General features: G+C 37.7%; 1 protein-coding gene across 1 annotated transcript in view; it reads right to left on the reverse strand.

The window, feature by feature from the left end:
• The window catches only part of sorl1 (sortilin-related receptor, L(DLR class) A repeats containing), a 56,944-nt gene that overhangs the window by 5,878 nt on the left and 33,494 nt on the right, over positions 1-17,572 (reverse strand). The window contains exons 14-41 of the mRNA XM_081371356.1: positions 15,656-15,842; positions 15,417-15,545; positions 13,612-13,697; positions 11,806-11,978; positions 11,088-11,219; positions 10,913-11,004; positions 10,577-10,823; positions 10,334-10,472; positions 9,422-9,595; positions 9,203-9,316; positions 8,989-9,111; positions 7,820-7,939; positions 7,591-7,716; positions 7,264-7,374; positions 7,035-7,166; positions 6,038-6,169; positions 5,652-5,786; positions 5,400-5,552; positions 4,503-4,658; positions 4,196-4,324; positions 3,976-4,102; positions 3,453-3,622; positions 3,218-3,330; positions 3,036-3,140; positions 2,859-2,925; positions 1,255-1,337; positions 1,069-1,150; positions 805-989 (exon numbers count right to left, since the gene is read on the reverse strand). Of these exons, the coding sequence (XP_081227482.1) occupies positions 805-989; positions 1,069-1,150; positions 1,255-1,337; positions 2,859-2,925; positions 3,036-3,140; positions 3,218-3,330; positions 3,453-3,622; positions 3,976-4,102; positions 4,196-4,324; positions 4,503-4,658; positions 5,400-5,552; positions 5,652-5,786; positions 6,038-6,169; positions 7,035-7,166; positions 7,264-7,374; positions 7,591-7,716; positions 7,820-7,939; positions 8,989-9,111; positions 9,203-9,316; positions 9,422-9,595; positions 10,334-10,472; positions 10,577-10,823; positions 10,913-11,004; positions 11,088-11,219; positions 11,806-11,978; positions 13,612-13,697; positions 15,417-15,545; positions 15,656-15,842 (3,722 nt within the window). The remainder of the gene's footprint in view (positions 1-804; positions 990-1,068; positions 1,151-1,254; positions 1,338-2,858; positions 2,926-3,035; positions 3,141-3,217; positions 3,331-3,452; positions 3,623-3,975; positions 4,103-4,195; positions 4,325-4,502; positions 4,659-5,399; positions 5,553-5,651; positions 5,787-6,037; positions 6,170-7,034; positions 7,167-7,263; positions 7,375-7,590; positions 7,717-7,819; positions 7,940-8,988; positions 9,112-9,202; positions 9,317-9,421; positions 9,596-10,333; positions 10,473-10,576; positions 10,824-10,912; positions 11,005-11,087; positions 11,220-11,805; positions 11,979-13,611; positions 13,698-15,416; positions 15,546-15,655; positions 15,843-17,572) is intronic.

Here is a 17,572-nt window from a genome sequence, read left to right on the forward strand (position 1 = left end):
TTGGCGCTGCCTGCAGTTGTCATGTATAGGTTTGAAACGGCTTCACAAACAGACTTTTCAACCACATAACACAGTAACATTATTTCTGTTACAATAATTCAATTTATCACATTAGTACTGGGATAAAAGTTTATAGTTCGGATAATAAACACTGATGTCTCAATATAGAGTAAATCACCTTTTGAACGTAACTTGATACTTTACAAAGATTGTATTAACTACATCATTACATCACTAGGTGGCGATAAGTGAATGTTAAAAATGTATTTGTCATTGGATCGTTCATTCATTCATTCAAGAAATTTGTTCAAAATCGCTGTTTCATCCAGTAATGAAACAAGTGAAGTCTTTATGATTGAATCATTCATTCAAACAGATAAAACATTTTTTAACTCAAATTGATTAAATATTTTTATAATTAATATTTTGTCAGAACCTCTAGTAATTTATGTTATTTTGTCTATTCAGAATCGTGGGAAAATCGTGATCTCTATTTTAAACAAAAAATCGATTCTCAATTTATCCAGAATCGTGCAGCTCTAACACAGAGCTTGTATGAATTTGGAGCTAATCTGTGTAAAAGTCTTATATTTTAATAAAAAGTGAGCAACTCAATAGTCTGAGTTCATATGACCACCTTGAACATGAACGAAATCTACATAGTGAACTTTTTCACCCTAATGCGAAACTCCCGAACACACAAATTCCTATTGAAATTAGTGGATTTCGGCCTTTAAGTTTCACCTATAAATGTGACCGCACACTTTTATGAGTGTTTATTAAGTGTTTATGAGTTAGTCTCACCTCAGCTTGAGGGCCGGTCCAGTTGCAATCTACAGCGGTCTGGTTGAGCGCTCTGGCCTTCAGTGACGGCCCGGGAGGTCTTGTGCCTTTGGTCTGCTGGCGGGACAGAGCAGTAGGACTGTCTCCATCATCCGTGTGAGCCCACACCGCCACCTCATACTCCATCCCCGCTGTCAGGTTAGTGGCTATACAAAAAAGAGCACACAAATTGTATCTTCTTCCAGAAACACTGACAGGATGTTTGATGACTGTGAAGTGTTTTACCTTTCAATGTTCCCGAGACAGTGTAATTCCAGCTCTCCTTCACATGTTCATCAAATACCCACGAAATAACGACAATGTAGTGCTTCACGTAACAGAGAGAGAAAGAGAGAGATCAATATTATATTTACATTTGAAGGAGGTCATGACATAAACCCTGCACAGAGAAAACAAAACAATCTGACCAACCTGGACCTTATAATCATTGGTGATTGACAAAGTCATTGAGTCTTCTGTGATGCTGGTGATCGCGACATTAGGAGGAGAGAGAGCTGAAAGACACATTATTAAAGAGTCATGAAACACTACAGCATTTTTTTGTTAAAACATTAAGATAGATACAACTAGATATTTATGCAATATATAAAACATTTGAGGGTAATATTTCCAGTAAAATATCTGTATCAAAATACATAGTCACCAGTCTACTCTGACAAGATCATTGAGATATAGTGATATAATGTGAAAAGATATTGTAGGATAAGTCTTTGATCATACCACCAATCCTTATTAACAGATATGCTACCATTTAAAGGTTTGGTTCAGTATGTTGTTTTTTTTCTCCTATTCAGCAAGGATGCATCAAATCGATCATTAATCACTGAAAGTGACAGTAAAGACATTCATAATGATACAAAGATTATGTTCTTTCAATTCATTCTATTCAATCATTCTAAAAATCCTTTTCAACATTGATAATAAGAAATGTTTCTTGAGCAGCAAATCAGCATATTAGAATGATTTCTAAAGGATCATGTGACACTGAAGACTGGAGTAATGATGCTGAAAAGTCAGTGTTAATCTGAAAATATCATGTTAAAATCCTTTATTTTTAATGAAATGTTAGTATCCGTTATTTTGAATGCCTCAATCATTTATGAGACTGTATGGTCTTATCCTTTTAGAAAGCCCTGTCTCATTATTATTCATATCATCACATGACATTTCCAGTGATATTAAATTACAGATACATATTGACCTGTTTATATTTATGCTGAAATGGGAGTTTACAATGACACTCAATCTGTTCCAACCATCCTATCCACATTTTTTCCTGAACGCGGAAGTCTCGCAGTGGATTTATCCTTTGCATTTCCAGTTATATTAGCATATTTTCCAAACTGATAATGCAACATTAAACCTATTAAAATGACTTTAAAAAGCACATGGCTTCATAGTGTCATCACTTAACAGTGTCGCAATGACCGTCTTTTGTCAGTGCCTCACCCGTCAAAGTTTAATAAGTGTGTAGATGACATGAATCTACACTGGAAACAGATGGGCGCTCATATCCTACATACAGCTCCCGATCAGTGAAGTTCGGGTTGGTTTTGTCCTCAAAATGATGAGCGAGCACATAACTTTTATGGGGAGTTTTTTAACTTAAGTGCTTCAAGCCATGGTCGTTTTCTCATGTCAGTCTTTGGCATAAAATGCAAGGCATATGGCGCCGTATATGGACATTCTTTTCAGATTTGCTGGTGCTCAAAACAAAACACATACTTTCCAAGAACTACTTCAGTCTATTGCTGTTGTTGTGGCAGTCAGCAACAGCACAGCTTGCAACCCTGCGCTCATTTAAATTTTTCAGTTGAATTAATTCAGTTGCTCTTTTTACCCCGTTTTAACAACGGGTTAACTTCCTATGGAGACTGGAACAGGACAGCATACAAACAGTTAGAATCCATCATGTGCTCATCTTTTGCTCAGGAAAACGGTGGATGAGATAAAACATGTCCAGCAGGGGGAGTCAGCACTCTTCTGTGAAGGTTGCTTTTATATAGTTTCCTTACCTTTTTGAGGAACTATGGATTTAATTTCTGTCCAGTTTCCTACGCCTCTGCTTGTGACGGCAGCCACCTGAGAAACAACAGATGAACACATTGTTAGACGAAGCGATCTAGATGATCTTGTATCATCAACAGAAGTTCACATAAAAATAACTTTATACAAGTTCTTGAGTGTCTCACCCTAAATCTGTAGAGCGAGCTGGGCTGCAGGTTCTTCACTTCTGCACTGGTGCTGGTGCTACGCTGGGAAAACCACTCAGCGCTGTCCTTCTCACTGTACTCCACCTGCACAACACACACAGCCAGTTAGATGCAAGTAGACGTTGATAAATGCTATAAAGAACTGAAGACATCTTCCTCACAATATACTCCCTGACGAGTCCATGCGTTTTATCAGGAGGGTTCCAGGAACACAGTACGGTCCCATCCTCAGCATTGTCACAGCTCAGCTGCAGACCCTGAGGAGGGTCCGGCACTGCCACACAAACACAGACGTCAGACACAATGAAGCAACGGAAGACAAAACATATCCCTTCCATGTAAATCTGAGTTGTTCTATGAGTGATTTTAGTGACTGTGCTGCTATTGTAGACTTACATCCTTCTGGTGTGCGTAGTGTGAGAATTTCATTGGTCCTGTGCTGTTTGCTGAGACACTGAGTCTGAACCTTCACCTGGTATGTGGTGTCCGGCATCAACACGGTCAAAACGGCACTGCCCTTATTGCTGTTCGTGTCCATAGACGTCCACTGCTGGACACCCACCTGCCTATAAAATAAAATAAATACAACCTTTGTTATTGACCCATGTGGACCCTAGGTCTGTTTCGCATATTTGATGTCTACGTTTGTTGATTGATTTTAATGTAACTTTAAGTACTTAAATCACTTTTAACTTTAAGTGTGCACATAGCAAGAGAATACAAGTATTGGATCAGGACTCAGGGTCGGCAGATATTCAATATTAAATGACTCGGATCGGGGGCACAAAAAACTTAATTGGGACATCACAAAACAAAACAAATAAAGGTTAAGTGGTCTGTGATATTTGGTTCACAGTTGAAATGGTCCACCACCTGGAAAAGCTTAATAACCACAGGTGTAGATGAAAGCTAAATTTACCTGAAGTAGATGATAAAAGAGCAGGATGTTGTAGGCATATTTTTGGGTCTTGACCAGGTGAGCATCACAGCCCCGGAGAAGTTGGCGCTCCACTGTAGATTTTGAATCTTGTACACCAGCATATCCACTGAGAAGGGTAAATCAGCATGAACAGTCAGGTTGTCTTATTGTGGTACAATGCAGTCAGCAGACACAACATGAACGTCTCTCAGTGTCTCACCAGTGCAGTTATTCTCGTCACTTTTGTCAGAACAGTCTATGAAGCCATCACACCTCTCACTGTTCAGCACGCAGGCCTCGCCATCCGCACAGAGAGTACCGTTCACACAGAGCAACGGACCATGAGTGGCTGAAATATAACGGAGAGTTAAGAATGAAAAGGTTGCAGGTAGAAGACATTTTTGGTTGAGGCTAAGCAGTGTAACAGTGTTTGTGTTATTTCAGATTTAAAGACTTTATTTCTTTTCCAAAATGAGGAGAACGGTAGAAAAGAGTGAGTAGATGTGTCAAAACGTTACGACACTTACGGCAGTTGGACTCATCAGATCCATCCTGGCAGTGAGGGTGTCCGTCACAGCGCTTCCAATCAGCGATACAGGTCGCAGGCTTCAGGCACAGGAACTGGTCTTTAGAGCAGCGGCCCGATGGAGGAACAGTTGCCACTGGAGTCACAGAGCCTTTGACTAAGCAATAGACAGAAGCAGGACACCAATATAATAAGCCATGAAAAGAGGCAAGGGTTAAACTTATTTTACATTTAAATGGCTCCCTATGTGAAATTTTTTTCCCCATTCAATAAATCTCATTCTCTGCACTGAATTAGTATTAAAATACTAGCTTTTCTAAGACTTATTCACTTGAGATCTGGTATTAAGAATTATTTTATTTATAATTGAGAACTTTGAGAGCACCAAATTAATAAAAAACCATCCTGTTTTCTATCATGTGCCGTGCATGTTTGCCGGGAACACTGGGAACAATCAGGCTCTGACTCAGACCGCAGCAAACATGACCATTGTGAAAGCCCTCTAAGATATTCACTTATTTATAAATATGTTTCTAGGGACAGTATTATTGAGTGACAACACTTAATATAGTATTATATATATAGTTTATAAGTGAATTGAATAAGCTCTGGGAAAAATGAAATGTGGCGCTCTTGGACTGTCCTATCACCCACTGAACCAGTTTGAGCTGAAGAGCGTGAATTTGCATGTATGAACATGAGTGCCGAATGTCACATTATAAAAAAAAAAGAGTTTAATTAAACTAAGCTTAATTTATTTATGCAAGCTAAAACATGTTATTGATTGATGCAAGCTGAAACATTATCGGTAGAAGCTAAAAAAAAAGATTTTACGAATATATAAAACCAATATATTAAATGAACATGTCTTTCTGAAATAAAAGAGCAGGGAAGGCACCTGTAGGACAGCCCACTTCATCGCTGCCATCAGGACAATCAGCGTAGCCGTCACACACCCAGGTGTTCACAATACACGCGCCAGAACCACAGCGGAAACGATTAGGAGCACAGGTAGCTGGACCTGGCGCAGGTGTGTGAGGAGATCCGCCACCTGTACACAGACACAACATAATGCATCGTAATTAATCCACTGAGCATGTGTCTTTTGTTGGCACTTTACAAACAAACTATACAGGTCTAAATTATGTACCTGAACATTGAGATTCATCAGACCAGTCACCGCAGTCATTTTCCCCATCACACTTCCACCAGGCAGGCACACAGCGGCCGTTCTTACACTCAAACTGAAAGTAACGTGAACAGCCTGGCTCCTCGGTTGGGGAAGCTGAAACAGAAAGCACACAAACTCATTAGAAAACAAGCGCAGAAACTAGGTGAACAGTACTGTTTGAAACTAGTCCCAGGTGCGACTGGATTGGACCTACTGATTTATTTTACTCTCTGACTGGAAGTCTGTAGCCTTCCATAGCCAAAATTCTGTCTAACAGCATGAAGTCAATGTGCAGTGTGACGCATATAAATTCAACCTAGAATTTGACCTTTGGCCTCTTGATCAGTGTGGGAGTTATTGCTCACCACAGTTGGCCTCGTCCGAGTAGTCGCCACAGTCGTCCATACCGTCACATTTCCACTCGAGGGTCACACACATTCCATTGGAACACTGGAAGTTGTAGCTGTCACATGTTTTCTCAAACTCAGGGTTAGTTGCTGTGGAAGAGAAGAGAACAAATCAATTCATCCAAAGTCTATCCAAAGTCCACGTTTAGGACTGTCAATTGATTCAAAAATGGAATCATATTAATTACATGATGTGCTGATTAATTTAATTAAATGGAAAGCACGTACATATTCTTGCTGAGATATTATGAATAATTATGATAATAAGTTAGAACAATAAATTGTGGCAGACGAGAAAAAAGCAATAGACATTGCAAAAAGTGTCATAAGAAGTAGGTTGATTGCCTTATTTTTATACACATATAATTTAATAACTATTTTTATGATTAATAATAATAATATAATATACACTCAACCGTTCAAAAGTTTGGAGTCAGTAAGATTTTTTTTAAAGAAATTTCATATGATGCATTAAATTGTTCAAAAGACTTTTATAGTGTTAAAAGATTTATATTTCAAATAAAAGCTGTTCTTTTTAACTTTCTGTTCATCAAAGAATCCTCTAAACATTAAAGCATCTCTGTTTCCACAAAAATATCAAGCAGAACAACTGTTTTAAACATTGATAATAATAAGACATGTTTTATGAGCACCAAATCAACATATTAGTATGACTTCTGAAGGATCATGTGACACTGAAGAGTAATGGCTTTGCCATCACAGGAATAAAATGACATTTTAAAATATGCAATCATAGGAATATCTTAAGGTATTTACACTTGGAGCATGATTAAATGCGTACATTATGAAATGTTTATTTATTAATATAATTAATTGCACTAACTTAAACATGTTAAATGTAGAGTCTCAGTTAGAACACAAAGGGCTTTTAGCTAATTCCTTTAGTGAACGGTTTATAATAATCACATATCAGTTAGCAAATTGTTGGACTCACGACAGCCAGCGTATGTTGCGTCCTCATCAGATCCATCAGCACAGTGTCGTGTACCGTCACACACCAGAGACTGGAACAGACACTGCGCTCGGTTTTTGCACACAAACTCCATATAGTGCGCACAGAGGGGACCTGCAGGAACAGACCCTCATTATTACCTTTATCTAGTTTCAATGACAACACAACATAAAAAAACCAATTGCAATTAAATAAAAAAGGAAGCGCATACCACAGTTTTGCTCATCAGCGCCCCCTGGACAGTCCTCCACACCATTGCAGTGAGCACTAGCGGGCAGGCAGGTGCCGTTAGCGCACAAGAACCCGCTGCACTTTTCACGCCCTGCCGGACAAAACCAATAGATGTCAAATTACACAGAATCATACATACATAAGACTTTACGTGATAAATGAGACTGTACGGACACTTATGTTATTTTTGGAGCTTGACAGAACATTTGATGTTCAAAAATGCACTGTCTTCCAAAAAAATAAAAATAAAAATCATATAGTTTACAATGAAACAAGGGAGGTGAGTACGGCAGTGTTTGTGACTGACCACACTGGGTAGGGTCCTCGTCTGAGCCGTCCTGGCAGTCATCATCTCCGTCACACACCCAGCGCTGAGGAATGCAGTGACCCGTGTGGCACTGGAAACTACTGCTCTCACATGTGTGGTGACCCACTTTATGAGACAGAAAGAGGAAAAGAAAAAAACGTAAAGGATGTAGACGTGACATATTTCACTGCATATTTTATGCACCTGTGAGTAAATGAGTCTCTCTCACCAGTACAGTTGGCCTCATCTGACCAGTCCCTGCAGTCGTTGTCCCCATCACAGCGCCATGCGTCCCGAATACACACGCCTCTTGCACAGGTGAACTCTCCCGGTCCACACTGGTGAGACTCTAAAAAGAAAGCAGATAAAATATGAGCGCTCCATCCAAGTTATTTGAACTGATCAAGATAAAACATACATATACAATATAGCTAAAAAAAGTCTCTCAATGATGTTTAGCATTGCAATGATTTCCAAGATATTATTAATATTGATGTATTTGCTCTAAAAAATGTGTTGAGATTTGTTTTTTCAATCCAAGGAAGTCATATCAAACTACGGAAGCCCTGAACCGCAATGTAAAAAAAAAAAAGAAAAATCTCAAAATATTTCTACTCTATTTTGGAAAGGCTCTATTTTTTTTTTAATTAACAGAAGAAAGATATTTTAATAATTTGTATTATATTAATATAACAATCTATACTCATGAACAGAAATTTTATTAAAATATTTTTTTTTTCCCATTAACATACATTACATAGACTTCCCTGAACTTCAAGTGTTCACAAATTAATCTATTAATCATATTTATTATTTCACTGAAACAAACAGTTGACAAATAAATTACACTAAAACAATTTTTGCTACTGAAGTTAAATTCATTTATTTATATATTATATTATTTATATACTATTATAGTATGTATACATTTTTTGAATTAGCTTTTGTTTTTATATTTTCAGTTTTCATTTGAATTACGTTTTATGTATTAGTCGTTTTGTTTTTAGAAAAATATTTCTATTTATTTTACATTTTTCTGTTTCAGTTTCAACTAAAAACATATTTCATTTCAATTAGTTGCCAAGGAAGCATTTCAATTTATTTATTAATATAAATTAATTACGTATATTACATTTTATTTCAGCTTTTTAAAGTTTTATTTGACAAAAACAACATTGATTCTGAGACACTATTAAAAAAAAATGTATATCATAACGTTTTCATATTTGAAAGATGGGGCGTGATCTCTAAACTGGTCTGTAATGCGGTCTCTAAACTTAAGGATCAATTACAAAGTGCAATAAAATATCACGATACCACTTAATTTTATACCAACAGCAAAATCCTCTTAGATATATCTTGAATATTGGATACATCAAGCTCTAAACACACACATACCACAATGCTCTTCGTCGCTGTTATCACCACAGTCATCCTCATGGTCGCACTTGAAGGCCAGTGGGATGCAGGAACCTGAGGCCACACAGCGGAACTGAACCGCAGGGTCACAGGAAGTGGAGGCTACAGTGAGAGAAAGACATGAAACTCAACATTCGTACATTAGTGTTGTTTTATATGAGAAAGAGGTGGCGGGGCTGATGATGTCACTCACGGCACCCCTGCTCATCACTCATGTCGCCGCAGTCGTTGTCACTGTCACACTTCCAGATGCTGCTGATGCACTTCCCATTAGCGCAGCGGTGCTGGTTCGGCAAGCAGGTGTGCTCTGATGGGCAGCAGACAGAAAAACATCAATAAAATCAAACTCACTTCATAAAAATGATTTACGATTTAGAGCTATTGATATCTGACACTTTTGTTTCTGTCAGACCTGTCTTAACGCATGTATTATTGTGGAGCTGGTATCCACTGGGACACTGACACTGAGGCTCTCCTGACGGCAGGATGGTGCTGGAAACTCCGTCGGGACAAACACAGTGATGCTTGTTTCCAGGCTGGGGAAGACACAGAAGACTGCATGGCTGATCCACACAAGCATTCTGACCTACAGGGGAGAAACATTTTTTTTTTTTTACTATTTTTATATTTTACGTCAAAACAGAGTTCTGTGGCTTTTCGTGTCTGATAGGTTTAAGGCCATCAAAGCTATAGTTTTCTCCTAAAAATACTCCTGAAAAATAGGCCTGATATAGGACGCCACGGTTAATAATAATTTGTTACATTTATATAGCGCTTTTCTGGGTACTCAAAGCGCTTTGCATAGAAGGGGGGAGAATCTCCTCAACCACCACCAATGTGCAGCATCCACCTGGATAGTTGCGTTGTTTCTGCTGCATATTAGTTCATTTAGTTTAAGTTATTTTTGTACTTAAACTAAATTAAAATATAAATGTTGTCTGTAAATGGTGTTTTTTTATATATATTTTATTGAAATTTAGGTTTATTTAATTTTAAGTGATGAAAACTTTTATATGGTTCTGGTTTTAGTTTTAGTTAACGATAATAACCCTGTGTTCTTGTCCACTAAAATGCAAGAACTACAATAAAAATCCCCCCGCCCAATTATAAATATCACTAAGGAATTTACGGGAATTTATATATTTCAAAATAAAAACATTTAAAAATGTTTTTATTTAGCATTCATTAACAATACAAGCTGACAAGTGTGGTTTTGTGTAGCTGTTATAGAAATTAAAGGCTACTGGCTATTACCCTTTCATGCCGTAATAATTAACATAGTTTCCATATGTTTCAGGACGACTGTGTCTCCTTAAGAACTGACCTTTGTTCTTTCCCTTGTAGAAGATCTTGAGATCCATCACTCCTGTCAGTCTGCCCACTATCATCTCACTGTCTGGTGAGCCTGATTTAGGTGCTTTGAAGATTCCCATTCTAGACCAGTCATCCCAGTACAGGTCATTCTACACCAACAAAGACCAGTTCAACAATGAGTTTATGATTATCAAATAAGGTTTGATAGAATACCAGTTGCAACATTCCCAGAAAGTGATAAGACTGGGCCTACCTTAAAAACAGCAATGGCATAAGGATGAGGCAGGCCCTCCATTACCACAGTGCGGTGGCCTCCATTAAAGTCTGCTCTTTCAATGCGGTCTCCATATGCCTCCGTCCAGTACAGCCATGACTCATCTGCCGTTATGCCATTGGGCCAGCGAACTCCCTCGGACACGATGCAGGAGATGTTGGATCCGTCCATCCAGCTGCGGTAGACGCCCGCCGCGCGATCGCCCCAGTCTGTCCAAAACATCAGGCTAAGAGAGACAGACAGCACATGCAGCTTAGTACTCAGGGAGCAAAAGGTCGGCTAAGGAAAACAAAGGGGATTATGGGAACACCGTACCTCTCTCCTGGCATGAGAGTCAGGGCTCGAGGCTGTTCCACCACTGAAGAGTTGACCAGAGTGCGTCTCAGGTCTCCATCAGAGTTGGACACCTGGACGAGAGACAGTGTGAGGACGACTACATGAACGAATGTCTGTAACTGATGTTGCTGAAGTTGTTTTAACATTAGATTACCTCGATTTTTTGAGCACCGGCATCCACCCAATACAGCAACCGGCTGATGGGGTCAAATGACAGCGCCTCCACGTTTTGTAGGTCCTTTTTGACAATCACTTCTTGTCCAGAGCTTCCATTCAAACACAATCTCTACACAAAAACATACAAAATGCTTATACATTGCTTTTAAAATTTCTCTAATATATATATATATATATACACAATTTAAAAAAAATTGTATAAAATTGGGATTTTTTTTAAAAAAAGCTGATAATTATTTGTTATGGACAACGACTGAAATGTTAATATTTTGTATTATTTTGTATTTTATAATACAACATTACCATTTTAAACTATTTTGTCTTAATACATTTAAAAAAAGACACTAAGTAAACTAATTTTTAAATGCTTTAAAAATTGATGCTTTAGGCATCACAAAGTTATAATGCACAGCATGAAAAATGTATAATCATTTTGAGATCTGCTATTTTACAGTTTAAAGACATTAAAGTGTCAATAAATTATAAGTGTTATTAAAGATTAACTTTAAGCAAAGGTCATCTAAATATAACAAATAGGAGAAATAGATGTGAACAACTGAACACCAATTAAATATACAATATCAGCCAACACAATAAATAACAAATTCTCAGTATTCACAAATAACAAAATATCAGTCAATAATAACCAATATATGGCACCGATATATTGTGCATCCCTATAAAGATTTATTCACCTGAATGGTGTCCAGTGAAATATCAGCCCAGTATAGGCAGTTCTTCTCATAATCAAAGTCCAGCGCCACCGCCTCATGGAGACCCGAGAGGGGGAGCGGCTGGTCTGTGCCTGTGGCCAGATCAAAGCGGTGGATGGAGTTCCTCACCGCATACAGGATAAACTCATTACTCTCTAAAAGAAGAAGAAGAAGGCGGCAAGAGTGTTCAGTTAAGAGATTTCGTTGAGCATTTCATCTCAAAACCACTGGCACTAAAATGGAGTTGGTCCTTGCTAACAGCCTCCACTCATCTGGGAAGACTTTCCATTTTCTATTTCATTGATAGTCTTAAAAGAAATCTGATGGCCCATCAGTCACATCACTTTCTTCTCCCACTGCTTCAGATTTGAGCTTTCTGAAAGGGCCCCTTTTTTATTCCCAGCATCCTCTAGTCTGAGAGGCAAGCCAATCAACACAGCCACTGAAGCGTGGTCAAGTGGCTGAGCACTACAATGCCAGAGAAAAGAGGCAGTCTAGACAGTGACGGCTCTTGAACAGCTCGGTGGGAAGATGGGCTTTTGATTACACTACAGACAATCCTAATTCAATTTTTAAATCCCATCTTTAGGACTGGCAGTCCACATTACTGTATGCAATGTTTTAACGGGATAGTTCACCCAAAAATGTTGTTTTCATTTACTAACCCTCATGTTGTTCCAAACCTGTATGAGTTTCTTTCTTCTGCTGAACACAAAAGAAGGTATTTTAAAGAACGTTGGTAACCAGACAGTTAACGGCACCCATTGTCATCCATAGTACTTTTTTTCCTACTATGGAAGTCAATGCCGTCAAATGTCTGGTTACCAATGTTCTTTAAAATGTCTTCCATTTTAAAAAATTCCATTTTTGGGTGAACTATCGCTTTAAATCTATGAGGTGCCAGAGTAATGACTAGGCATCATCTTGTACAACAACAGAGTAGCTTTCAATGCATCTGTCCATCATGACATCTCACTGTGTCATTACACATTTATGCATTTATTATGGACACACATTCAGGTACAGTTGTAGACATTACTGTGATTTGTATATGAAATGTCATATTGTGTGCTTACAGTGAAATACATTTCCAATGTATTTTTTATGTGTTTTTTGCTACCAAACAACTAAACGGAATTATTATGAAAGATTAGATCAAGAGAAAAAGTGAAGGTCTAACATTATTCTATATCTTGCATCTGGTTACTATGTCATAAGTGAAAACAAACGAGTACATAACACAGCATTTTGAAAAAGTCCACCAGTGAAAAATCAAGATAAAGATATAAATCTCATTTAAAATTTGGTCAGTTTTGATGTTTTGGTTATTGCTGTGGTTGATATAAGTTAACAAGAACTAACAATGAAAACTACTTCTAAAACTTAGTTAAGTCTTGTCTTACCATGTATTTGTGGAAACAGTGATAAAAATAATAATTCTGAGTTCTTTGATGAATAGAAAGTTCAAAACAACAGCATTTATTTGAAACAAATCTGTAACATTATAAATGTCTTTAATGTCGCTTTTGATCAATTGAATGCATCCTTGCCTAATACAAACTTTAAAAGAAATCGCACAGACCATAAACTATTCATTTATTTATTCATTTACAATTTCATTTCTCTGACTTGATGTTTCTCTGTGAAGTTCTTTTTTATAAGCTTGAGGCCATGTTATGAACTGTGACTCAAGATCTTCCTGTTGCATCCCATAGGACTGTGTGGTGTTCCATAAAAAGAGCTCAGATAAGATGATTGTGTAAGCTGAGGAGGAGGTTCTTACTGTACCTCCCACAGGACAGGGCAGCATTTCTCCATCCAGCCGAGCTTCGACATCTCCCCCGCTGCAGCTGTCTCCAGACACCTTCCTATACCTAAAGCGTCAGATCACACAACTTGACATCAGTGGAAATCATCTTCGAAATTAAAAATTTCTCTTCTTGAAGAATTTACTTCAAAAAGTTGACACTAGGTGATGCTGTAATTACACATCAATGAATTTCCTTGCTTCCCTAATTTCACCTCTTGCTGTCTTGATGTTCAGGTAACATTTTGAGAAGTACCAATGTTCCAAGCTTATTTGAAATATGCTAATTCTTGTTTTTCTATGATTTGAACTGTAGGAAATTAAATAAATAACCACATAAATATCAGTATTGATGGATTTTTGTGTGCATAAGAATCATTAAATATCTTTATCAGCACAGATGTATGTTTTCATAAACATGCTCTTAAAGGGCGAGCGATTTTTTTAGAGTGGTCTCAAATGTGTTAAATCTCAGTAGTAATTTTTCAATATCCCTTTAAATAGATCTAGATTAAGTTCCACAGTGAAATACAAAAGATAAATAGCATAAACTGTCCTAAATGTTAAATAACAAAAATGGTTGAAAACAGATATAGTCCTAATACATCTGAGCGTCCCTAAATAATCGTAATTAACATTACTTCCACATTTTCCCAGGAATCATTTTTAATAGTAATTAACCTCCTCCAGCTCACATCTCAACTGACTGAGCAAGCGATATAAACTCATCCAGCTAAATTCGGTTCATGTCCATGTTCTAAATAAATCCTCTCCTCTCGACTGCAGATAATGAGAGGAGAGATGCATGGTGACACAGCAGTGGCAGATCTAATAATGCTCCCGGGCTGCTGCTGATGGTGGCGGCGGCTAACAATCCGTATCCTGAAGGACACAGAGCCTATAATGAGGATTCACCCCTTTGGACTCTCTTTTGTTTCGCTGTTTTACAGCACTGAATCACAATTCACAACAGATGCGATTTGGCTTTTAGAGAGAAAAATGCTCTTTAAAGTGACCTCTACAATCTAATAATAATAATAGTAAGCTCGAAAAATATATATATTTTGTAAGTATCCACCTAATTTAATATGACAAAACTACTGTTGATAATCAGCCAACTCATTTCAGAAGTTACATAAAATACATATAATAAAATTTTCAGAAAAAAAAAAAAAATCTGGTAGAAGTCTTATTTTGACGAGATAATATTTATCTGTGACAAAGTATATTAGTGACAAGGTGGAAAAAACTAATTAAATTCTCTCTGGTTCAGTATTGTAAGATAATACAAGATGAAAAGAGGTGAATATTTTTTTAATTAGTGATACACTAACATTCAAAAGTTTGGGGTCAGTAAGATGATTCCATGAGTCCATTATGCTTACCAAGGCTACAATTTACAAATTCCAATTGAAAAGAACTGTTTTCTGTTTTAATGTATTTTAAAATGTAATTTAATCTTGTGATGGCAAAGCTGAATTTTCAGCATCATTACTCCAGTCTTCAGTGTCAACTGATCCTTCAGAAGTCATTCTAATATGCTGATATTTCTTATTATTATCAATGTTGTGCTGCTTAATATTTTTGTGTTTTTTTTCAGCATTTATTTGAAATAGAGATCTTTTGTAACATTATAAAATGTCTAAACTAACTTTTGGTTAATTTAATGCATCCTTGCAGAATAAAATTATTAATAAATAAAAAAATCCTACTGACACCAAACTTTTGAACGGTAGAGTATATAATCATAATGGTTGTTTGCAAAGATGGATAACCACATTCTCACCCTTTGCTGCGGCGGTAAGTTGTGCCCACCGGACAGGGAACTGGTGGGGCATACAGGTTTCCAGAAAACTCAGGATCAGGTACACACACCTCGAGAGACAGATCCTCGCTCAGCTTAAACCCGTAGTCACTGGGAACAGAGAGAGATGAGTCAATAAAACAGAGAAAATTGATTGCGTATTCAGGTGAAGACGAGGGCAACATGAGATAAACGTAGACCGAGGGGGTCTCAGCTCATACCATTCATAGTCCTGACGAGTGCAGGAGCAGTTGGACAGAGTGACGGGCCTGTCGAATTCCTCACCGTTGAAGCAGGTGGCGTGAGGAGAGCGGCGCTTGTACACCATCTCTCTGCCGAGCAGACAGCCGTTTCCTCTCTCGTCAGAGGGAGACCACCGTTTATAGTCGCCCTCGGTGCACGGCACACCTAAGCACACATAACATCACATGTAGAACCACAAAAAGGAGTTTTGCCAAAACAAACTTTGAATGTTGGCTTGACAACCATTGACTTAAATTTGAAGGTTATTTACTCTTGATACATTTGAAACACTTGAGGATCTATTCAGTGTTAAGTGTTGGATAATACTGTATATACAACATTGCAAGTGTGGTTGATTGGCTGTTAGGCAGTTGCTAGGGCATTCTGGGTGGTTGCAGGGGAGTTGGCCACTGTTTTTGCTAAACAATTGTTTTGTAGTTGCTATACTGATGCAATGGTGTTCAGAGTGGCTCCTTAAAGGGATAGTTCACCCAAAAATCATTCACCCTGTTGTTGGTATAATGCTGTATGCCAGGGGTCGGCAAGTAACTTTGGCCGCGGGCCAATATTTTTTTTAGCCAGTAGATGGCGGGCCAGCTACACAGAGTAGGCCTATGGATACAAATTAAATACTCTTATATAGGCCTATAATTGCGGAATATGATGGGTCCGTCACCGTCCGTGGATCATTCATTCAATCGTTTTTTTTTTTTTTTCAAATTAAAACCAAAAATAAAAAGATGAAAAACGACTTGTTTTTCTATTATTTATTTCCTAAACTGAAATGAAAAAAAAAAAAATAAGGACGGGTTTTCTGATTTTCTGATTGTGCTCAGATCAAAAATAGAAAAAATGAATTACTGGATTAGACAAATTTAAATTTTGATTTTTAAGTTTTAATTTAACACCTTATGCATATATCAAGGAAACCATTTTAAACAGATCAAGTAGGCTACTATTGTGGTAACATATTACAGCCATTTTAATAAAGGTGTGAATAGCAATCATGCCTCATTCCGTACAGTCCGACTTTTGAACTTTATTCCTTTTTTATTATTATTATTTATTCGGGGACACACACATACACACCTAAGGTTTAAGGAGGTCTGCGTGGGACTGTTTTTTTTTCGTCCCGCTCCCACAAGGTTCTATTCAGCAACCGCTTAAAATACACTCGGTGTTCACCCGCTTTATTTTTCCTGACCTGACGGGTCCACAAAATTTAGATCTCGTTTCCATAATCTCACATTCAAATGTCTCTAATGGAAAGAAGGAGATTGGAGTAGCCTATAATAATTATAAATGCTATACAAAAATTGTGTTCGTGTCAGTATAAATATTAGGCTATTTTAACATTGTACTGTCAGCAGAGAAAAAAAATGTCACAGAAAAAAAATATGAAATATAAATAACATGAATTAAATAGGACAAAGCCTATCACTCAAGTTTCTAAGCAACATCTGTCGTTGTTGTTATATAGTTTCTGTCGAACTATTTCAAACATCCTTGCAAAAAAAGAATGTTGTTGACTGACAATGGTTTCAGTACCAAACAGCTCCTCAGAGATAGGTGTACAGGCGGTCAGAATTAAGTGCGGATACGCTGTCAAAAGATGTCGGGAGTTGGCTATTGTCAGTCAGACCGCACGCTCCGTCCAAAGTACACCAGAGTTCTGACCGCTACCGTCTTTTGACGCGCGAATGGACACAAAGTGGTCAAGCATATAACTAGACGCGGCAGGCGCGAATTTGACGCGCTATTCGCGTCCGTTGTGAACGCACAGTTATACTTTAAAATGTAATCCTGCACCGCATGATTCCCTATGGGCGTTTCACACAGTATGCGGCGGTGAAATCGCCGCGCGACTACGGCTTTTCTCAAGTAGTGGAAGAGTT

The sequence above is a fragment of the Scardinius erythrophthalmus genome, assembly GCF_964197995.2.
Source record: "Scardinius erythrophthalmus genome assembly, chromosome: 7".
Classification (NCBI taxonomy): Eukaryota; Metazoa; Chordata; class Actinopteri; order Cypriniformes; family Leuciscidae; genus Scardinius; species Scardinius erythrophthalmus.